Source organism: Mandrillus leucophaeus, unplaced genomic scaffold, assembly GCF_000951045.1.
Source record: "Mandrillus leucophaeus isolate KB7577 unplaced genomic scaffold, Mleu.le_1.0 Scaffold25, whole genome shotgun sequence".
In the NCBI taxonomy this organism is placed as follows: Eukaryota; Metazoa; Chordata; class Mammalia; order Primates; family Cercopithecidae; genus Mandrillus; species Mandrillus leucophaeus.
The window spans coordinates 5478853-5504399 of NW_012102587.1; the positions used below are offsets into that span (position 1 = coordinate 5478853).

At 36.9% G+C, this 25547-nt stretch overlaps 1 protein-coding gene across 1 annotated transcript in view; it reads right to left on the reverse strand.

The window, feature by feature from the left end:
• EPB41L5 (erythrocyte membrane protein band 4.1 like 5) overlaps positions 1–25547 on the reverse strand; it is a 162336-nt gene that overhangs the window by 66337 nt on the left and 70452 nt on the right. Inside the window, exons 14-15 of the mRNA XM_011983467.1 lie at positions 21059–21101; positions 20533–20648 (exon numbers count right to left, since the gene is read on the reverse strand). Coding sequence (XP_011838857.1) covers positions 20533–20648; positions 21059–21101 — 159 coding nt within the window. The remainder of the gene's footprint in view (positions 1–20532; positions 20649–21058; positions 21102–25547) is intronic.

Here is a 25547-nt window from a genome sequence, read left to right on the forward strand (position 1 = left end):
GGCTGGTGTCGAGCTCCTGACTTCAGGTGAGCTGCCCGCCTCGGCCTCCTAGGGTTCTGGGATTGCAGGCATGAGCCACCGCGCCTGGCCTACTATAATTTTAATTGAAGGAGTAAATAAGAAGAAAAAGTTGGAAGTTTCTTTCCCATCTCCACTTGCAGTTTTTCAAAACTTACAGTCCTCGATCCCCTTATTTTTTTAATCTTTAACCCCAAACAATACCATACGAAGACCTTTTTGGGATTTTTTGAGTTTACAGGTGTCACAGCCTAGATGGTCCTTCTTTCTTTCTTTATACTAGTTTTATTAATGAGAGGTTTTTTTTTTCAAAGCACCTGTTTACATGTCTCTGTCCACATCAATTGTGATTGGAATTAAACAATCTGAGGGTGTATGTTCCATTTTAGAAAACTTTTGGTAACTGCTTCTACTTGCCCACATATTTTCTTTTTTTTTTTTGAGACGGACTGTCGCTCTGTCACCCAGGCTGGAGTGCAGTGGCGTGATCTCAGCTCACTGCAACCTCCACTTCCTGAGTTTAAGTGATTCTCCTGCCTCAGCTTCCCATGTAGCTGGGACTACAGGCACGTGCCACCACACCTGGCTAATTTTATTTATATTTTCAGTAAAGATGGGGTTTCACCATGTTGGCCAGGCTGGTCTCGAACTGCTGACCTCAGGTGATCCACCCGTCTCAGCCTCCCAAAGTGCTGGGATTACAGGTGTAAGCCACTGGGCCCGGCACCCTGCCACATATTTTTATCATATTCACCTCAGACAATTGAAGTTTTTCTTTTCCTCAAAAATCCAAGATGAGAGGTTATAATAAACACAGTGGAGTTTATTTATTTATACTCTAAACTGGTCAAACAGTCACTGTAGATGGAATCCTAGAGGAAAAATTATGAAAGACTTTAAAATTTAAAAATGCATACTCATCTAGCATACTCTTCTGAGTTTTCTCAGCTTTTTATTGTCTTTGAGCTTAATATAATTTATTAGGTAAATTATACTGATCTGAAAATCATGCAAGTGATTTTGCCCACAGAAATGCAAATTGTCTCAAACAGACATGTATTTGATTATGCTATTGTGGATGTTGACTTGTTTTCATCTCTTTGTAAATTCATTGCAGGTTTTTCTGATCACCTATATTTATGTGTGTTTTTAAATTCTCCTTTGGATTGGTTACACCATCTTGCTGATACTCGCCTTAATTAACCAACTAAATCTTTGGCATGTGTTCAAAAAAAAAAGACTCTGTATTTCATAAATGGTGCTGGGATAACTGGCTAGCTATAGCAGAAAACTGAAACTGTACCCTTTCCTTATACCATATACAAAAATTAACTCAAGACGGATTAAAGACTCAAATGTAAAACCCAAAACTATAAAAATCTTAGAAGAAAATCTAGGCAATACGATTCAGGACGTAGGCATGGGCAAAGATTTCATGATGAAAATGCCAAAAGCAACTTCAACAAAAGCAAAAATTGACAAATGGGATCTAATTAGAGAGCTTCTATACAACAACAACAACAACAGTCAGCAGAATGAGCAGACAACTTACAGAATGGGAGAAGATTTCTGCAATCTATCCATCTGACAAAGGTAATATCCAGAGACTATGGAACTTAAACAAATTTATAAGAAAAAAAAATTAAAAAGTGGGCAAAGGACATGAACAGACACTTCTCAAAAGACATACATGTGGCCAAAAAACATAAAAAAAACTCAACATCACTGATCATTAGAGAAATGCAAATCAAAACCACAATGAGATACCATCTCACACCAGGGAGAAAGGCTATTATCAAAAAGTCAAAAAACAACAGATGCTGGTGAGGCTGGGGAGAAAAAGGAATGTTTTACACCGTTGGTGGGAATGTAAATTAGTTCAGGCATTGTGGAAGACAGTGTGGCAATTCCTCAAAGACCTAGAGGCAGAAATACCATTTGACCCACCAACCCCATTACTGGGCATATACCCAAAAGAATATCTTTCCATTGTAGAAATATATGCACGCATATGTCCATCGCAGCACTATGCACCTAAGACATGGAATCAACCTAAATGCCCATAAATGACAGACTGGATATAAAGAAAATGTTGTACATTTACACCATGGAATACTATGCAGTCATAAAAAGTAATGAGATCATGTCCTTTGCAGGGACATGGATAGAACTGGAAGCCATTAAACTAATGTAGGAACAGAAAAGCAAACATGTTCTCACTTATAAGTGGGAGTTAAATGATGCAAACACATGTACACAAGGGAAGGGGAACAACACACACTGGGGCCTGTCGGGGGTGTCGGGGAGGGAAAGCATCAGGAAGAATAGCTAATGGATGCTGGGCTTAATACCCAGGTGACGGGATGATCTGTGCAGCAAAACACCATGGCACACGTTTACTTATATAAACAAAGCTGCACATCCTGCACATGTACCCCTGAACTTAAAATAAAAGTCAAAGAATAAGTAAGTAAATAAATAAATAAATAAATAAATGTAGGTCTGAGACGGGGGTACAATTTTATTCTTTTCTATGTGGACACACAGTTGCCTCAGCACCATGATGAATTTCTTGAAAAGTGGGGTTGACATAATTGGAAAGCCATCTGGAAAATAACAAAATTAGATTTCATTACTCTTATCTTAAAGATTCAAAATGGGTCTGAGATTCAAATGTAAGAAGATTAACCCATACAGTGCTAGAGGCAAGGATAGCTGAATTCCTCTAAAATGTAGCAGTGAGGAAAACTCTATTAAATTCCAGAAGCTATTAAAGAAACAAATGGATCAATCTACTTATATAAAAACTTTTAGAACTTTTGCCTAGCAAAAGTACTAAAAGCAAAGTAAAAAGTGAAAAACTGAAAACATGTTTTTGCAGCTTAAATACAGAGAGTTAATATCCCAATTATCCATAAAAACGCTTCTTAAAAATAGAGAAGAAAAAGGCCAACAGCATTGTTTAAAAATGGGGAGGGGGCAGGGGGACTATAGATAAGAACAAGCAATTTATGGAAAAAATGCAAATGGCTCCTAAACATACAAATATACTACTGAGAGGGATTTCAATGAAAACTACATCGAACATATTCATCAGGAATCTTGAGTATGGTGTTGGTTTCATGGGTGTGTGTCCAAATTCAAAACACTTTAAACAGATGCACTTTATTGCATCAAGTGTACCTCAATAAAGCTCTAAGGAAAAAAAACACTTAAGATACCATGTCTTGTTTTTCAGATTGGCAAAAATCCCAGTCTTTCTTGATCCTTTGTTGGTGAGGCTATGAGAGGTATGAACACTCTCATACTCTGCTGGTCGAATGTAGAATCCTCAGTGAAGGAGAGTCAGGCAATATCTAGAAAAATTAAAATTCATCTACAACCAAATAAATACCATAATCACACTGAGGGGGAAAGGGAACGAATCCAAGTAAATTTTAAGTGCAATACTTCAACTATATACTCTCAGTCTAAAAAGGAGAACCGTGAAGAAATACTAAACGTCACTTAGATTTGTTGTTGACAGTGGCATGGGTATAGCAATTCTGAAACTGTTTAGCACATATTATCCAAATAGAAGCCAGGTTTCTTGCAGGGGAGAAGGGAGCTAGGAATAAGGAATTGGGGAAGGCAGTGAACCCTGGGAACTCACTTGGAGTTAAGAGTGTTGGCATGAATTTGGATTAAGAGACCAGAAGAACTTCTAAAGAAGTGGTAATTTCTATTTCTTAATCTGAAGAAAGATACTCAAACTGGAACTGTATGTTTTATAGACTTTTCTATATATATGTATTTATTTCATGATAAATTTTTAAAATTAAGGGCAAATGAAAAATATTTTCAAGGGTAACATCCAAGATGTTTTTATTCTTTTCTAGTAGAAGCTTTAAAGGGAAAAATCTTTTTGGATTTGTATTATATTATGCAAATACCCAGTTGGTACGTTTTCACAAATACACTAGTCTATTTTGACATTCATTCTTTTTTCAGTAGTAGCATAAAGACTTACTACATTTAGGCCAGACGTAGTGGCTCATGCCTATAATCCCAACACTTGGAGAAGCAGAGGTGGGAGGATCACTTGAGCTCAGGAGTTCAAGACTAGCCTGAGCAACATAGGAGACTGTATCTTACAAAAAAATAAAAAAATAAAAACATTAGCCAGGTGTGGTAGCATGTGCCGATAGTCGTAGCTACTTGGGAGGCTGAAGTGAGAAGATTACTTGAGCCTAGGAGATTGAGGCTGCAGTGAGCCATGATCAAACCACTGCACTCCAGACTGCAAGAGCGAGCAAGACCTACCTCAAAAAACAAAACAAAACAAAAAACCATTCATCATTACTTTTAAGAAAATTGTCCTTCTTTTGGCAAGAAACATTGTTTTCTTCATTTTTAAGTTTCCAGTATAAGGCTTTCCCTAATTTTCCTAAATTTGCGGGAAAGAACCAGATCGGTGCGGAAGACTGAATTACCTCCTTCAATCATATACGAAAAGGAAAGCACACTGCAGAATCACTGTGAAAGCTAGATGAAATGATGAGAACACTGGAAAAATGTTCCTTCTAAATTTTAAATCTATGTTGATGGGCATACAAGACACAGAAACATATTTTGTGTAAGAAAAACAGCACGAAGTGGGAGACAAAGCTCTATAGAAGCAAAGTTTACATGTACTACTGACATTAAATTGGTATTAATCCAAACTAGATTGTTTTAAATTAAAATGTTAATTGTAGGCTGGGTAGTATGGCTCATACCTTTAATCCCAGCACTTTGGGAGACTGAGGCAGGCAGGTCACTTGAGGCCAGAAGTTCAAGACCAGCATGACTAACATGGCAAAACACTGTCTCTACTAAAAATACAAAAAATTAGCTGAGTGTGGTGGTGCATTCCTATAATCCCAGCTACTTAGGAGGATGAGGTATGAGAATTGCTTGACCCTGGGAGGCAGAGGTTGCAGTGAGTCGAGATTATGCCACTGCACTCCAGCCTGGTGACAGTGCAAGACTCTTGTCTCAAAAATAACATAACATATCACATAACATCAGATCACAACATAACATAAAATGTTCATTGTAATCCCCAGGGTAACCACTAAGAAAACAATGTTCTAATATAGTAGGAGAGGGCCAGGTGCGATGGCTCATGTCTGTAATCCCAGCACTTTGGGAGGCCGAGGCGGGTGGATTACGAGGTCAGGAGTTCAAGACCAGCCTGACCAATGTGGTGAAACCCCATCTCTACTAAAAATTTTTAAAAAATTAGCCGGGCACAGTGGCGGGCACCTGTAATCTCAGCTACTCAGAAGGCTGAGGCCGGAGAATCGCTTGAACCCGGGAGGCAGAGGTTGCAATGAGCCGAGACTGCGCCACTGCACTCCAGGTTGGGTGACAGAGTGAGACTCCATCTCAAAAAAAAAATAAATAAAATAGTAAGAGAAAGAAAAAAGAAAGGAAATGGTACACCAGAACATAGCTACTTAACACAAAAGGCAGTAATGGAGGAAGTGAGAAACAAAAAAAGGCATGACATACAAAAACAAATGAAATGGCATAAGTCCTTCCTTATCAGTAATTACATTAAATGTAAATGTTAAACTGTCCAATTAAAAGAGAGATTGGCAAAATGAATTAAAAAACATGATCCAACTGTACGCTGTCTACAAGGGATACACTTTAGATTCTAACACACAAAAAGACTGAAATAAAAAGGAAAAAAGTATACTACCCAAACACTAACGAAAAAACGGATGAAGTGGCTACACTACTATCAAGTAAAAGAAACTATAAGATAAAAATTCTTGCTAAAGCAAAGAAGGACATTTTATAATGACAAAAGGAAAATCATCAAGAAAATATTACAATTATAAACATACATGTAACTAAAACCAGAGTCCTCAAATACATAAAGCTAAATCAGAAGTTCAGAGACAGGCAACAATAGTTCTTTCACTTTATGAGCAGAAAAACTAGATAGGTTTATCTTCTGATCAATAAATAAATAGAAGATGAACAATATTATAAATCAAAGACTGAACAGGCATATACAGAATGCTCCACTAACAGAATATACACTCATCTCAAGTACAAATGGAACATTCTCCAAAACAGACCATAATGCACAGAATAAAAAAGTTTTCAAAAGTATGTATCTGATAATGGACTTGTATTTTAAATATATAAAGAACTCTCACAACTCAATAATAAAAGGACAAATAATCAAAAATTTTAAATGGGCAAAAAAATGAAATACAGGTGCTCTTCAACTGACGATGGGGTCACATCCTGATAATGTTGTAAACGGAAGATGCACTTAACACAGCAAACCTACAGAATGTTAGAGCTTACCTGAGCCTACATTAATCGTGCTCAGAACACTTACATCAGCCTGCAGTGTGACAAAATCATCTAACACAAAGCCCATTTTTAAACAAAGTGTTCAATATCTTATGTATCACATATTACAGCCTAGGAAAAGATCAAAATTCAAATTTTAACATTATGTCAAAATTACAACAGTTTCACACCATAAGTTGAAAAATCTTAAGTCAAGCCATTAAGTTGGATACTGTCTGTAGATACTTCTCTAAAGAAGATAAGCAAAAAGTCAATAAGCAGATCAAAATATACCAACATCATCCAGCTTCACAATACACTACTTCACAACTAGGATGGCTATAATAAAAAAGACAGGTAATAGTAGGTGTTGGTGAAGATGTGGAAAAACTGGAACCCACACGGTGTGGCCACTCTGAAAAACAATTTCGCAGTTCCTCAACAGGTCAAAAATAGAGTTACTATATGATCCAATAATTTCACTCCTATGGCTATAACCATGACAACTGAGAACACGTTTATACAAAAACCTACACATGAATGTTCATGGCATTATTCACAAAAAGCAGAAACTCAAATATCTATCAACTGACAATGGATAAATAAAACATTGGGCATCATACAAGGGAATATTATTAAGCCATTAAAAGGAATCAAGTACTGATACATGCTAAAACAGATGCACCTTGAAAATCCTATATTAAGTGAAAATCAGACATAAAAGAACACCCGTTGTATGATTCTACTTTTAGGAAATTTCCAGAATGGGCAAATCTATAGAAACACAAAGTAAATTAGTATTTGCCAGGGGCTAGTAGGAAGGAATAATTGAGAGTAACTGCTAACAGGAAAGAGGTTTCTTTTGGGGATAAAAATGTTATGGAATTAAATAGTGGTGATGGTTGTACACTTTTGTGAATAAACTAAACCTACTGAATTATACACTTACAATTTTTAAAGGTAGTTACACATAATATTTTTAATCTGTGGCTTTGGTAATGTCTTAGTTCATACCCATCTCTCAAGAATGTATAAATATGTGAAGACATTCTTTCTTCTACCCATTTCCTTACTTTTCATGGACACTTACCTGTGTAAACTGAAGCAGTTTTTCTTGTCTTCTTCCATACTTTGGAGTAATTTATTGTTATAGTTGTGAAGGATAGCTAAGAAAAGCAATGTTGCCTTCACCCCCATTCTCTGAAAGCCTATTTACCCATCTAGGTTCTTGTATGTGTGCACTTCCTAATATATAGATGATCTGGTTGCTTTCACAAAAATGGGAACAAACCTCAGACACTTAACAACTTAGGTTTTAAACTCAACAGCGTGTCACTGATATCCTCTAGTAACAGTACATGAAAACTGACCTGATTCTTCAACAATTACATAGACTGGAGGCAGCATATATATATATATATATATATATATATATTTTTTTTTTTTTTTTTTTTTTGAGACGGAGTCTCGCTCTGTCGCCCAGGCTGGAGTGCAGTGGCCGGATCTCAGCTCACTGCAAGCTCTGTCTCCCGGGTTCCCGCCATTCTCCTGCCTCAGCCTCCCGAGTAGCTGGGACTACAGGCGCCCGCCACCTCGCCCGGCTAGCTTTTTGTATTTTTTTTTTAGTAGAGACGGGGTTTCACAATGTTCGCCAGGATGGTCTCGATCTCCTGACCTCGTGATCCGCCCGTCTCGGCCTCCCAAAGTGCTGGGAGCATATTTTTATAATACAATCCAGTCTTCCACCAATTGGAATTCATTCTTCACACTGCCTCCTAAAATAGAATTATTATTATATTCCTTTTTACTCTCTACAATCTGGACCCCAAAGACCTTAACAGAGTTATGGAGGCAGTGCAGTAGCCAATGCTGGGTTCTAGGTCTAAGCTGTCTGAGTTTGAAGCCCAGCCTCATTGTTCTGTGCCTTTGTTTCTTCACTAGCCTGAATACCTTACAGATCCTCATAAGGATTAAATGAAGATGCTTTGCTAGAGTAAATACTTACGGCTGTACCTCCAGAACAATGTCTGGCACAGAAGCACTCAAGTATTAGCTATCATTATCACTACACCTTCCCATAAATTCTATACTCTTTACTCAAACCTGATTTATCATTCCTGGACTACACCTTGCACTTAGCTACTTTAGAATTTTCTTTTCCTATAGGTCTCTGGGCCGGTAATGATTTATTCATTCAAAGCTCCTGATTCTGTTTCACTGGAAACCTGATGCAAATGCCAAGATTTCTTAACTTCAACCACTTCTACTCTTCTTGCTTGCTAGATTTAGCACTTTATCAGTTGTTTGTAGAACTGTTTATCTCCACAGTTAGAGTATAAATTTCTTGAAGCCAAGAACAGTATTTTGATTATTTCTGCAACACTAGGTGTGCCAAGCCATGCTTGGTATTCATTCATTCAATCAAATACAATATATGGAGTGTCTGAGGATACAGAAGGAAACAAAATAAATGCTCTCCCTTAATGAAGCATACATTCTGTTGAAAAACACAGATACTCTGACTTACCCAATAGGGTTATGTCTTGAGAAACCCATCATAAGTCAAAAACGCACTTGGCGCTCTGATAAACCCATCATAAAGTTGAAAAATCCTAAGAATCATCCTAAAGGACTGTCTGTGTAGAGATGACAAACACATACTAAGATGAAAGGAATGAGAAAAAATAAAGCAGGGTAAGGCAGGCAGGAAATAAAAATAAGACTGGGCAGGGGGTGGGGAACATGATTATTTCAGAGTGGTCAGGAAAGGCTTCTCCAATAAGAAACCTGATGGTGCCTGAAGGAACCATAAGAGATTCAAGGGAGGAATATTCAGGAAGCAGTAAAAGTACAAAGACCCTGAGAGAACATGCTTGGTATGTTTGAGCAAGTATAAGAAGATGGGATGTAAGCAAGGTCAGGATTGATAGAAGATAAGGGGAGGGAAAAGCATGTTTCTATCAATGTGAGGATCTGAGGTTTTACTCTGAGACAAGGACACTGGAAGGTGTAAGCTTGATCTGCTGTTATCACTACAGCTGCTGAAAGGAGTACCAGACAGCAGAGGAGCAAGGGCAATGGCCAGGAGGCCAGGTAAGAGGGCAGGGCTGGCCGGGTGCGGTGACTCACGCCTGTAATCCCAGCACTTTGGGAGGCCGAGGCGGGCGGATCACGAGGTCAGGAGATCAAGACCATCCTGGCTAATACGATGAAACTCCATCTTTACTAAAAATACAAAAAATTAGCCGGGCGTGGTGGCGGGCACCTGTAGTCCCAGCTAATCAGGAGGCTGAGGCAGAAGAATGGCGTGAACCCGGGAGGCAGAGCTTGCAGTGAGCTGAGGTGGTGCCACTGAACTCCAGCCTGGGCGACAGAGCGAGACTCCGTCTCAAAAAAAAAAAAAAAAAAAAAGAGGGCGGGGCTGACAAAAAATGGAAACAGGATGGGAGCAGTAAAGATGGTAACAAGCAGTAGACCTGGATACATTTTCAAGACAGAACTAACAGAATTTACTGATTCTGAAAGACATCTGGAGTATGAGACAAAGAGGAGTCAAAACGACCATAAGGTGTACTGGTCTAAGTCAGTGCTTCTCAAACTTCAGTATGCATCAGAATCTCCAGGAGGGCATGTGGAACAGATTGTTGGACCTCACCTCCAGTGTTTCTGATTCAGTAGGTCTAGAGTAGAGCCCAAGGACGCGCTTAGCAACACGAAAGAGAGAACTGCCACTTACGAAGCTACAAAAACCACACAGATGGGAAAAACTGCAGGGGTCAGGAGATATACGTTGTCCAATTTTGAACATACTAAATTCGGGATGCCCAATATCATCACCTCTGCAGTATTTTCTCTCAAATCCATGGCCTCAAACTAATCATGTGAAAATACCACACAAACTCAAATCAAGGAACATTCCACAGGGCATCTGGCTAACCATGAAAGACATGGAATGGCTGTCACAGACTGAAGGGGACTAAATGTAACATGGGATCTTGGGTCGGATCCTGGAAAATGTGTGGAAAGACAGTGAAACCTGAGTAAGGTCCAGTTTTGTTTGTTTCTTCTTAGGTTTTGTTTTGACAATGTTTCCTCAAAACTAAGAAACAAAACCTAAGAAATTAACATTGGTACAAGTTATGGAATGTATGTGGAATGTTAACAATAGGGGGCCGGGTGCGGTGGCTCACACCTGTAATCCCAGCACTTTGGGAGGCCAAGGTGGGCGGATCACTTGACGTCAGGAGTTCAAGACCAGCCTGGCCAACATGGTGAAACACCGTTTCTACTAAAAATACAAAAATTAGCTGGGCGTGGTGGCACACTGCAGTAGTCCCAGCTACTCGGGAGGCTGAGGCTGAAGAATTGCTGAAACCCAGGAGGCAGAGGCAGGAGTAAGCAGAGATCGCGTCATTGCACTCCAACCTCGGCAACAGAGCGAGACTCCGCCTCAAAAAAAATTAAAATAAAATTAGGGGAAGGTAGGGCAGGAGGGGTGTGGGAATTTCCGCCTATATTAGATGCCTAAGTAGAGATGTCAAATAGGCAGCTGGATATATAAGTCTGGAAATTTAAAAGTCCAGGTTGATGATATAAACTCGGAAATTGCCAGTGTGCATGGATAGCATTTAAAACCGTAATGCTGGATGATATTACAAAGGGAATGAATTGTTATAGAAAAGTTCCTTAAACAGAGGTTAGGGGCTGGAGAGATAAGTAGGAATTAGCAAAGGGTATTAAAAACCATGGCTTGTTAGAAGACGATGGCTTGTTAAAGGGAGGTTAGAAGACAATAAAAAATAGTGGCATCTCTAAACTAGGTGATGACAATTTCATGAAGAAGTGAGCGACTGTTCTGAATGCTATTTAAGCTGACTATAAGATGGACTGTGGGATTAGAAATATGGAGGTCATTTGTGACCTAATAAAGCTAATTTGGTGGAGTAGTAGCATAACACTATTAGCCCAAGGCAGAGCCTTTATATGGATTAAAACAATGCTCCTCTTAAAAGACACTTCCATCTCTTGTAAAATTGTCAAACACACTAATCTTTTTGCAACAAGACACTTGGTGCCATCTGCTGGAAAATCACTGCCATAAATTATGTGAACATCATTCTCCTAAATGTGGCACTCCTGTATAGTGTGCAACCTGCACAATCATACCCAGTGCTTTGTGTCAGGGACAATGTTTGATTAGAATGGGTTCAAGAGATTCAGAGAAAGAAGAGATAGCAAGCATAGACAATTCTTACAACGCAAAGAGTTTTGCTACCAGTGAAACAAAAAAATGGAGGAATAGCCAAAAGAGGTAGATTGAAGGGACAGTTCTTTTTTAAATGATGTGAGCTATCTTAGGAAGTTTTTGTTCTGATGAGATTATTCCAGCAGAAAGGGAAAACTGATGCAGTAGAACAGAAGGGAGGACTGCTCAAATGAAGGTCCTGAGTAACTTGGGGTGAGGATCTAAGTGACTCGTGAGGACCTGGGCCTTAAATAGAATATGGATGGTTCACCTAGCTAACAGCAGGGAAAGCAAGGAACATATTCCCAAATGCAGGTAAGTTCATTGATAAAATGGTGGGAGTATAGAGAAGACCTCTTCTAATTGCTTATGTTTTCAATAAAGTAGGAAGCAAGGTCATCAGCTGAGAACAAAGAGTAGGAAGAGAGGAAGTGGTTTGAAAGAGGAGAAAGTCAGCCCAGCATTGTAGGAGAACAAATAGATTAAGGAAATGTAATATGATATCAGGGAGCATTGAAGGCTCACTTGAGTTTAGTGGTCAAAATTGAAAGACCATTCAACAATTTGTGTGTATTTCGCATTCACCATTTATATGTAGAGTGTACAGAGTTGGATTTAACCAGATGCATACAACAGGGAGAAGGCCAAGAAATTCAAGAGTATATGGAAAGGTAAAATTACAAGTGGCTGTGTATAGAAGACCCAATGAGGTACTCTGGTAGGTATTCAACAAATGAGATGAATCAAAAAAAGAGATATCAATACAAGACTCCTGAACTCTTTCACTGCAACAAATGCCCCAGACCTCCTTACCAAATGTGGATGACTCACACTGATACTCAATGCCTTTACTACTCAAATATTTTAATGTTATTACTCCAACATGATTGTGAAATTTCAAAGTGATAACTTGTATATTCCAGAGAACCCAAATCTTCCCAGGTTTTTCTAATTATCCAAGAGTTTTGCTGATGACGTCCCCAGAAAGATTTAATGCAAGTTGTTAAACACAGATCTTATCTCCAAACTTCTACAGAGTTTATAATTAAATAATTCCTGAAGCTATTGGTGGGGCTACAAATATAGTTTTGTAATAAGAAATTCTTCTCTATTAATGGGTATGAATTCCAATGGTATTTTGCATCTTCTAATGTTTTCCACAATTTATCTGAATACTCCTCTAACTAGTTTCACAAGGTAAATCAAGCCAGCAATCATCCTCCTATTATCATAGCCTCTTATTTTTCATTCTTTTAACTCTACCCCTAATAATTCAAAATATTTTGCATTTATTATTATCAATAATTAGTCATGTCTGTAGATGTGAGCTTCATTACGGAATCTGCAATTTCTTACAAATCTTAAACACTGGATCTCAATTCTTTATTACAAGTAGTTAAAAACAAAACAAATGAAACTTCCTTCAACAACAAAAAATTAGCTACAGCTGCTGAACCTGTTTTTATGAGGAGGTACATTATTACACCATTAAGGAAGTCTTTAGTCACAATCCTTGGAAAACATTGTTCTCTGAGTCAGGTATCTCTTTTCCATGCCAATATAAACACAATGCTGGCCAGCTGTCAGGAACAAAATGTAAAACGTTCACTCAAGCACCACCATCTCTACTGAGGCCACAGCTTATAACACAGAAGCTTAGGTAATTATCTAATAATAAAAAAACTGTGAGAACAATTCCTTCAGGAAGAACAGGAACAATTGTTTTTCTACTTCAGTATAAAAATATCAATAAAAAAGCCAAAGTTATTTTCCTTTCACCAATTTTTTTTTAATTTTCTCTTCTCGTCACTCATTCTTTAACAAAGATACTATGTATGTCCCTTCTCACCAGCCCAAGGTGCTCAAAGCAACTAAAGTGTATTACTACATTAGCAATTGTCCAGAATTGATGAAAGAAATTAAGCTCCTTGACATATTTTACACTGAAAGTGACATGCTTCATGTCCTAATTTCTACACCACCAAGGCTAACGTTAATGGAACAAGATTCCATCTCACAATGTTTTCATGTGACTAAAGTAAACATTTTTATGAACAGAGGATGAGAAATTTTTATGTTCTGCAAAAGTGGGGGGGTAGAGGAAGACTACCATATCTAAATTCACATGATTCATAATATCTAGAAAGGAGCTGATAAATCACATTTTATACATGGGGGCAGGGGAAGAGGCAGGCATGAAGAAGGAAGGAAAGAAAGCTGTTTCCCCACCACAGAAGTATCTCCAAATCCTAGCCCTTATGTAAACGCATCTCACATGCAAGCATTCACAACAATCCTGGAAAGCAAGAATATAACTGATGATGTGGTATAATACATATTAAAATTCAGGAAGGAAGTATGTGGTGGGAAAGAGATAAAATGTTATTGAAACAAGATGATTTTGTTTTAGCAAAACAAATAATGGTCCTAATACCAACTATAAAAAATAGTAACTGTATTATTTTCAAACCAATATTCAAAGACTAACACTAAAATAACAGCCTCTCAAAGCAATGAACTATGGTTTAAAAATGAAGAATGTGCCCTGACCAAAGACAGTACCATGGCTCAAACAACCATAGCTCCCACCATTGGGGCATGAGGCACTAATAGGGGACAACCATCGTCGAACTTGTTCAGTTTACATTGGTGAATAAAAAGATCCAACTTGGTGATGTACCTTTTGAACAGTGAACAACAACAAAAAGAAATTAAAAAAAAAAAAAAGACCCAACCAAGTGTTATAAATAACATTTTTTTGTCCAACACTTTAAATAAACTCCCCTCCAAAAAAAAGATGATTTGAATTATACTGGTATTACAATATTAGTGTTTGTATACTAGGTGCTTTTCAAAATAGACATATTATACACATAGCAGCACAAATAAAATTTATTTTTCTCTGCAAACTCATTTAAAAGTATATTATCTATGATTATCCTATCAAGGTCAGAAACATTAGGTCTTACCCCAAGATAGGTAAATGCCTTTGAAATTCAACAAAAAGAGACAATGATCTTATGAGCTCATTTATGTTCATGCATGAAAGTGTGAAGGTCACTAGCTTTGCTGTGGTTCTACAAGTTTCCTTGACTGTAAAAACAGTCAAAATAAAACCAACCTAATTCAGGATGTTAAAATTAATTATGTTAAATAAAATTACCCAAAGCACTATAAATTAAATGACATAATACTTAAGTTCTGTGCTGCTGACACCCTTTGATCAAAAGGACGGTGACCCAGTAAGGCGCTTCTGGAGGGTATTACTTCTCTAATTCCAAATTTATCATCACTGACCCTTTAGGCATAATAAAATGCAGAGTGTAAATAGGTTGGTGACAATTTATTTAATTTAGATTGAGCTACTTATAAATACCTGATAGCTCTGGAAACAACATATATATCCATCTTGCAAATATCAGTAGAAAGAACAAGTATGTGCCATATTTGATAAGAAATTCTGAAGCATATGGCAACTTTTATAAAATAGTAAGTTTAATTTTACTACCATCCAGCCTTAGCCCTTTACTTTCCTCACCCCTATCGCTGCCTCCATCCCTAACACCCATCCAATCCAGTTTCTCTCATCAGGAATTCACAAATGAATTCTTTACAACAAGGTTTTCAACAAAAGAAAAACCATGATGTGAATCTTCCCTTAAATGTAACAGTACTGATTAATTCAAATTCTATAGAAATGGCTACTTTCAATATGAACTGAAGCTCTTAACTCTTCTCTTACAATCTGCTAAGATATATATGGGGCATTATATCAGCATCTGTCCTGCAGATTAAGAATAATTTTAAAGTGAGTGAAGTCAAACCTTACAGCTTTCTAAAAGACCAGGAAAGCTTGTTATTCATTGTGCCTCTTTGGCTTCTACTATAGAAACAGTACTTTTTTAAATGATATACATACCATGAAATCTTTTCTTGAACCCAGAGCTTCTGTACTTAAAATGTTACGATCCAAATTCCTCTCTTTTAAGAAAAAAAATCAGCAATGACAATACTTAGCAATTATCATCTGAGCTAGTAAAGTCTAAAACAATTATAAGGGCCATACATTAGTGGCCATTTTTAAGCTCACTAAACGAAGATGGGCTTATAAAGATGGGAGCCGGGCTATTTAAGATACAGATCTATTTCTATTTAGAGGATGCACTAAATACTTTGAGTGGCCATCCCCTTATACATAATTATACTGAACTCAGATTGAAACCTGCCTACAAATTTTGTTCTTTAAGTATTAGTAAGTTCTGCTTATTTAGGTCTTCTATGGACAAACTGCAACCGACCACTCAGTATTAAACCAATAGTCCAGTATTAAGCCCTCTGAAACCTTAATCTTTGTCTGGCAGGAAGGATTTGAGACATAAAACCAACCTCTATGTGAGCAGGATGCATTAAATGAGTTAAGCTGCTTATAATGAAGCTTCATTATCTTGAAGCATTATAAACTCGTCGAAATACAAAACATCTATAAATTTCTATATACATAGTTTAAGTTTGAAAATTTTTCTAAAATCTAAAAGAAAACTAAAAAAAGACAGAAGAAATGCTTCCCTTACATGTTTTCCTATCAGAAATGGACTTTTTCCAGCTAATATGCCTCTATTAATTAAACTAAGGAGCTTGAAATTCTGAAGTTCAAAAAGGATCAAAAATAGTAATACAATCTAAAAATCATATGGTTTTGGCTTCAGAATTTTATTTTAAAGGTTGTACAGTATCAGATTATGAGACTGTTGCAAACCTGGGTAATCTGTCAGGTGTATGAGATGAAAGAGAAAAGCCAGTAAAATGAAAAGACAAAGTAAATACGTTTTCCATTTTATATAACCATTCAGTAGTAATGTAACCATTCAGTTAACCACTGAATGGTTAACCAGTTAACTATTCAAAAGTAACCACTCAGATTTCTCTATACACGAGCCACATTATTAATGTGATCTCTAAACTTTTTGGTAAGTTAAAATATTTGTGTTTATTAAAAAGTAAAAGTGTTCGTAATTTAAAATTACATTAATTCAAATCTTAGGCACTTAAATTAAGGCATGTGTCACTTTAGACATATTAAAATAGTGTATAAGAACAAGTTTTTAATAAATATCTCAAAAGGCTGATATATCATGCCTGGACATGCTTCCAGTGTGTTTTTAGTGTGTCTGATTCTTTTAACCTCGATCTCTTTGGATGGCATGTGGCGGGGGAATAATGGGCACCTTGTTCACAAACACAAACTTTCTCCTTAGATACAGTCTGGGGGATGTGTTCACATACTAAAATCATGAAAACCTTTCCAAAATCACAATGGTATACATATTCTTTTCAATACAAAAAATTAATCATTATCATTGACGGCATATGGCTTCTTAGATTCCTTGCGCCTTTCATGGAAGAATTCAATTACAAACAGCACTAAACAACTAGTGACTCCACTATAAATTCTCCCATAAACACCAGATAATGTATACCATCAACTTGCATGACAAAGAGTCCCAATGCCTAACAGGCTCAACACTCATATCTCAGTCATGGCTGCCTGGCCAGGAAAATGAACATCATGACGGATTCCTGCATTCTTCACATTGTGCTCATGAACAAAGTCAGTGTAGTTTCTATGTGCGGTCTGGGGTGGGGGCAAGGCCCTTGTGTTCCACTGGTTTCCACCACGTTGACAGCAGTCACTGGCAGCAGAGAGCCTGGATGGTTGGGGAGTGGGAGGGGAGCACAGTTAGTCAATAGGAATAGGAGAAAATGGATGTGTAAGAGATAATAAAGGTGAAAGGTAATGTCACTAGCATGCACTGCTGCTATGAGTAGTTAACAACATCTACTCCATGCAATGGTAACATTCAAGAATAACAAAGTGGGGGAAATCCACAAAGTTACATGTAATGAAAAATACCAATATGGAAATACATGTAAGTAATCTGACTCAGTTAAGTGAATTAAAGAATAAATTTCTCAGAAAGCAAGACACTCTGTATCTGTCCCTGATGTTGTTACTAACATTAAAAGCAGAAATGTTGTTAGGGGTTTTAATCAGAAGAAAAAAATATTCATAATCTACTTACTTCAAATATTTGAAAAAAGAATTCTACATAAGGACAAAAGTATGTATGGAAAAGGAAAACTGTGAAAATTCTTCCTTAAATTATGAGATTTCACAGAACTGAAACCCAGGGAACAAAATTCAGACAGAGCACTAAAAACAAAAAATCTACCTTCAGAGGCCATGTAATTTTACATCAATGTTCCCAATTAACAATAGAGAATCATCGCTCCTTATATAATTAAAGTTCACAAGATCTCAAAATGAAATTCAACAGGTACAGATAATGTGATGAGATGATACACCCTTCTCCAAGAAGTAGTTTAGTAAGCATATTAAGCACCTTTTATCACAGTGCTACAGAAAAGGCCTATAGAATTCTAAGACTGAAACATGCATACATGCAGTTCTTGGTTAGAAGTGATCAGAGTCCTCCAGTAGAAAGAAAGCAAATCAAAGTCTGGTGACATGGCAGAAAGGGTAGCACATATTTAAAATAACTACAAAGGAAAATACCACCCCAAATATAAAATATGTGCAAAAATACATTTTTAAAGGTGTTCTTTCTAACTCAACCAAAACATTAATCTTCACCTTTATCCCTTAGGGAAACTGTAAAGAAATTAAAATAATTTTTCAAAACAAACTTGGAAGGCTTTTTTATAACAAAATCATCTTTCTTTTAACTGAAATACAATTTGTTCACCAGACCTAGCTCACAAAAATCACAACCCTCAAGTTATGGTCTCTAAAAATTTAGAAAACTAAATTAGGTTTATGCTCTCCCCTATCAATGCAAGATTTTCTAAACACTGTTTTGTTTCTGTTGTTGCTTACAAATGATTTGTGGGTTTACAATACATGAATTGTTTCTCAAAATGTGAAATTTTAAATACCTGATTATTCTAAGCTACTGATATGCCAAATCATTCACTCTAATAATGGTGTCATTTAAAAGATACCAGCAAAAAAAATGCTGAAGACTCGAACAGGGAGTCGGTTTAGATTAAACTGGTTGAAAGTTATCTGCCAGAAATAGAATGGTCCATTATTCTGCCCAATTGTTCAAACATAGGAAGCACTTCCAAATTTTAACCACTTATCACTTTCTAAAGGAGGACTGCTTTATATTTTTTTGAAAGCATTAATGAGAATCAAAGCATGCAGAAAAAAGAATGAAATGCAGAGCACATTTGAAATTAAGGCGGAAGAGTCCATTATCTCCAAAACATGCCAGCTCTATATTCAGTTCCATGCCCTTGTTGACATGAGGCTTATTTTGTTATAAAGAGCACCACTTTACTCTATTTCAGCAAAGGAGGTCTCAGCACAACCACATAAAGAAAGGAAAACACACAGCTCCAAATCTTTCATTTTCCTTAAAATTTAATAAATTCAATGCTCTTTCTAAAGGATGCATCAAATAAACCAAGTAGTACCTAACAAATAAAATCAAACCGATTTAAATATGTACCTATTAATATGGAAAAACTCAGATTCAGTGTTGTAATACAGTATGCCAACTAATTAGACCCTCATTCCATATGAATGTAAAAGGCAAACATATAAAAGACACTTCTTTTACAGCTGAAATCTCAGTACTATTTTTCCTTGCAAACAGAACTTGGTGGTAACATCAATGAGATAAAACATAACTGCTTACAGGAGCTGTGTTTTCCATAAGAAATTGAAGACACTTTCTAAAAATGACTTTAAAAAATAAATTTGACATTTATAAGCCTCACTCTTTACGCTTTTAGGTGTGTACCCAGATGCACACAAATATACACGAAGTATCACCACCACACACCCATATAGAAAGAAAATAAAAAGGAGAAAATGGGGCCGGGGGAGAAGAGAACTCAATCTTATAAACTAATCGCAAGTTATTTGGAACTGAAGTAAAAATATGCCCAAATATCAAGAGCAAGGCACCTTGCAGTTAGTTAAGCCAAAATAACAGTGAAAAATAATTACATAGCAAAGACTGAAAATAATCACCAACCACTGTTGACCCACCACCATGAAGGAAGAACTGGCTGCACAGAAAGCTGACCAAAACCTTGAGATCACCACAGAAATGCATTAGATTTCAGGTACTACACAAACTAAGAGCAAAAGAAAAAGAGAAAAATCCTATGAATTATCAAAATTCATTTCACAAACAGAAAAATAACTTGAACAGGTAATACACCCAACATGACCACTGAATCAAATAATCCCCAAGAAGCCCCCACCAAGCCACATATATTTATTTGGGAAAGGATAAACTCAAGAGATTAACTCCAATAAGACACAAAGTATCCATACTTGTATATTTACTATTAATCTAAAAAAAAACCCTGGAAGTCTAAATAATTAAAGTATATTTTTCCTGTAATCAGATTCTCTCTCAGTGTCCTTAGGGTATCTCATGCTTTATCAGATTTTAATCATGTTTCGCTTCTGACTTTACCCTCTGTCTTTAATGAGGAAAACACATTCGAAGCAGCATCATGTTGTCTGGAATAACATGTAGTGGATATACTTTCCTCAAGGACCTGGGAAAATATTCTACTGTCTTTTTCAACAGAGGGTCATCCACCACTACCACATCAAGCTAATAAGAGCAGATTTATTTTAAATGTATTAATGTTTTGTTTCAAATAAATAAGGACAGCTGTCTGATGGTCTTCATTTAGACAACTGTACTCCCTTTATCACCAACATCCTTATTTTCCCCATCTCAATATGATTATTTAATAACATGCTTTCCAGCTCACAAATATGAATAATTTGCTTTCAATCATATTTAAAGTACTTTAAGATTACGGCTTGGAATTCTGAATACAATTAAGTAGGCAATATTTTATTTTAGTTTAAGGAATTAACAAACCATTTCCTGTCATGCTGGTCTGTTCCAGGATTCTGTGGCAGATTCTCTATCTCCACTGGCACAGGAGCAGAGGAAATGGAAGGACTCACAAGCAGAGCAGATCTCATCCCCCAAGCCTTTGGACAAAAATTATAAAAATTATCTATTTTGCCTAGGTAACAGATCTCTTCATCAACAAATACTAAAATGGAGTACTATTTACAAAGCCAACAAATAAAATGTAAACAAATGCTTGAATTTCATATACCACCTCAGAGATAGTTAATGAATGAAATATTAGTAACCAGTTAAATTATGTTCTTGGATTCACAGTGACAGAAAATGTTATACAGCAGCTGTTTCATTTACAAAATCTCAGAGAAAAAATAACAGGAAGTTATTACTGAACCACTTAAGGGAAAAGGAAAAGAAAATGCACACAATTTGTGCAAGGTTACATACACCACTATGAAAATCCAATCAATAGTACTACTGTTACCATAATTAACCGGTGATCTGGTGTTTTAGAAACTTAATGTTGTCTTACCTGTTGGGAGCCATTACTTTGGGTCAAAACATTATTGTGAACACTGTAATGGGGGAAAAAAATCTATTAAAAATTCTATATGAAATCTCAGGACTTCACTTTGTAAGATGACACATACACTAATAAAATATTTATTTTAAAGATATTAACATTTTGTTTCAAATAAAGAATAAAACTACTGCTGGTACCTAAAACTAAGAAAGTCAGATACCCGAAAACACTTGTTCTTATAGGCAAATACTTGCTTTTCTATAGTTGCTCATTTGATGTTTCCATATACCTGTATTTTAATCATGCTTTAGAGGTATGCTTCACAACTAATGTTTATTCATTGGATGACAGCTGTCAAGGATGACCTAACAAAGACAGCAACACAAGACCCACATAAACTTAACTGTCACTTCTTTTGTATATTCCTACCCTCAAGATTTTCCAGTGTCGGCAACAACTCAGCATTTTATAATTCAAAAGGCCTTAGTATAAAAGGTTTAGAAAGTTTGAAAATTCTGTGTGTACACTTTCCTCTCCAAATGACTTATAAACACGTTTTAAAATTTTCAGTTTAGGCCAGGCACGGTGGCTCACGCCTGTAATCCCAGCACTTTGGGAGGCCAAGGTGGGCGGATTATGAGGTCAGGAGATCAGGACCATCCTGGCTAACACAGTAAAACCCCATCTCTACTAAAAATACAAAAAAATTAGCCTGGCGTGGTGCGGGCGCCTGTAGTCCCAGCTACTTGGGAGGCTGAGGCAGGAGAATGGCGTGAACCCGGGAGGCGGAGCTTGCAGCGAGCCGAGATTGCGCCACTGCACTCCAGCCTGGGCAACAGAGCCAGACTCCATCTCAAAAAACAAACAAACAAACAAACAAAACAAACTCAGTTTAGTTTGTACCCATCCCCACCCTGCCATCCCCACAAAAAGCACTTGAAAAAACCCTCAACCTATAATAAAGAAAAAAAAATAGAAACTACAGAACAGCAGAAAAAAAAATTCAATAAAATAAAAACTCAAAGATGAACTATAACTCACAATGAAATGAGAAAAAAGGTTTCCTAATGTTAGACATTCGAAAACAACGATATATGGTATCCTTGAAGAAATTCAACTAACATAAAAAATAATTCAAAGATTAAAAAAATTCCTTGAAAGTGAGAAAAAAATTTACAGATTTAATGACAGCACTGTGTTTCAGGAAAAAGAGACAGAAAATGAAATACAATCAATCCCTTATTGTTCAGCCACTAATCTTCAAGGATAAGGAAGGAATACTTCTGGTACCCCAAGCAGATTTAAAAGCAAATCCCTACCAATTATCAGGTTGGCAAAGACCTCCCATAGCAATAATCAAGAATATTATTTTATAACCAGCCAACATGTCATTCTACTAAGGAAACAGGCAAAGCTCTCAAATACAACCTCCGAATAGAGTATCCAGAAGTCTTTCTAACAAGGTGAGAGCAAAAACCGCTACCTGATAATGAAAGTCAACCAGTTAAGAACCGAAGAATGAAGAGAGGCCCTGCTAAAAAGCTGGGGAATGAAGAGTGAACACATTTTATATTCCATTTTTTTAAGAACTACAGATCAATTACAAGTTGAGTCACCGTAACTTGCATTATCACTGTCTGGGTTCAAAGCCAAGCTGTGTCATTAGGTCTACTCTGTACACCTTGGGTTACTCAGTCGCATGGGACTGTTAGAACGACTAAATGAGTTAATACTAGCGAAATACAAATAATAGCGATTACAACAACAAAAAAATACCTTTAAAAGAAATACTATTGGTGAGGCATGGTGGCTTATGCCTGTAATCCCAGCACTCTCAGGGGCCGAGGCAGGAGGATGCCTGAGCCCAGCGATTTGAGACCAGCCTGGGCAACAGAGTCAGACCTCTAGCTCTACAAAAAACTTAAAAATAGCTACGTGTTGGGGTGTGTGCCTGAAGCAGTCTCATACACTTTGGAGGCTGAGGCAGGAGGATTGCTTGATCCCAGGAGGTTGAGGCTACAGTGAGCCATGATCATGCCACTGCACTGCAGCCTGGGTGGACCCTGTCTCAAAAACAAAGCAAAACAAACAAACAAACAAACAAAAAACCACCACCACCCCTCCCTCAAAAATAAATAAATAAATCAATAAAACAATTTAGTGTAGATTCACTGCCATGGCAATGTTAAAGATTATACCCATCAGGTACAATTTATTTTTACTAACCATGTTGCTCTTCCTAGAATACTCATGATCCTAAACCTTAATGAAATCTCACCCAGCCTGCTTAGTACAGAAGTTAGACTTACTAGTCCATAGTCCCTTGGTTATTCTCGGAAGCTTTGCCTTTAACTAGAAATAACTTTAGTAGGTGATCAATAAGAATAACATGAGAACAAAATACTTATAAGTGATGTTAATTGAATCATAGCTTCCTGTTTTAAATTGTCTGAAATACAGAAAGCATTATTTTCTGATAATTATATACATTCTTTCACTTCCATGAGTATTAAGGGATTACTGAATTATTTCTCATTACTAATCTAGTTCAAACTTCCCTTTTTAAAGGACTAGATAAAATAACTGACCCTTTTGCTTTTACATAGTATACCTTCTACTCATTTGATTTCCTCTACCATTTTTTCTTTTCCTCTTTCCTGTCTTCAAGACTGCATATTAAGCCTGTATAAGACGTACCAGTAATTGAAATGTCAACCATCCTTTAAACATCACCTCTTAAAATACTATAGAGTATTCATGACTCACAAGAGTAGTTAGGAGCCAAAATAGTACAAGAAAAATGACTGACATTCGCCAATTTAAAAATCTGTTATTCAAACGGGCATTTTACAAAACTGCAGAATATAAGGTTGAGAAGCTTTTCAGGTCTAGTTGTGCCTTTTCAAACAGTACTGTTTTCCACGGTTCAATGGAGCAAAACTGTTCATACAAACAGAACTGGAAGGGCAAGAGTGAAAGGGCATACAACATGCCAGTCTGAGCTCAGGTTTTCTCAAGCACTGCGATGGGTGGTGCTCAATACTCTTCAGGAGAGTTGGGTCCTCCTCTACATCTCATTTCTAAAAGTCTAGTCTAAAAAAAAAATCATTCCTTAAATATGCCATTTCTGCTATGTTTTCCAGAGCCAAAGGCATCACTAATGAAGAGACACTAACATTTAGCCATTAAAGTTAAATTAATCATAATTCCAAAACAGTCACTATATACATTTTTTTCTTTTACCGGAAACGTGTTTCAGAACATCTTAAAGAAAATCCTCCTATTTTTGCAAATAAAAGCCTTAATTTTTCAACTATGTATCATTCCTGAATACTTTGTTCACATTTCTGCTAACTTTAGCAGGTACTCACTTTTTACTTTAAGCTCTAATATTCCATATCCCAGCCTCCTTTTCAGGAAAACATGCCATAATCCATTAAATAAACAAAATAGTTTCAAAGATAAAGAAAAATCTCAAATATTACTCCATTTCTCTTTTTCTTTTTTTTTATTTGAGATGGAGTCTCGCTCTGTCACCCAGGCCAGAGAGCAGTGGCGCAATCTCGGCTCAGTGCAACCTCCGACTCCAGGGTTAAAGCAATTCTCCTATCTCAGCCTCCAGAGTAGCTGGGATTACAGGCACGCGCCACCACGCCCAGCTAATTTTTGTATTTTTAGTAGAGATGGGGTTTTGCCATGTTGGCCTGGCTGGTCTCGAACTCCTGACCTCAGGTGATCTGCCTGCCTTGGCCTCCCAAAGTCTTAGGATTACAGGCATGAGCCACCCCTCCCAGCCATTACTCCACTTTTCTGAAAAGCATAGCTTATAAACAAATCCAAGAAAAATAAAAGTATACAGCACAGAAAAGGCACAAAATGTTGTTTTTTAACCAATAAAAATTTCACGGAGAGAATCTCACAGAAATTTCACTTCCTCCCTGTTCTATTTATTTATTTATTTATTTTCAACAGCCTATTGACAGCTAAAGAAACTTGAGGGGAGTCCTTGTTCAAAAAGCAGAGTGCTACCATAGTCAATCACTAATCACAGACTGGCTTTAACAGCTTTCAAAGTGAAAAAAAAAAATGGACATTTCAAGGTGAGGCTGATGATACTCAATATCCAAAAATAACCAACTTCTTTCAAAAAAGGTCTAGTGAGACACCTGCCATATAAGAGTACAGACAAATTCAAAAATAAACTAGATTTGTAGGTATGGTCTGAATCTTATCTTTAACCAGCATTCTAGGAGACTCTAATACATACCAATTGTTAAGCATTATATGAGACTATAGACTCACTGTAATAAATAATATTAAAATTAATGGAGCCAGCCGGGTGTGGCGGCTCACACCTGTAATCCTAGCCCTTTGGGAGGCCGAGGCAGGCGGATCACTTGAGGTAGGGAGTTTGAAACCAGCCTGGCCAACATGGTGAAACCCTGTCTCTACTAAAAATCCAAAAAATTAGGTGGGCATGGTGGTGCGTGCCTGTAAT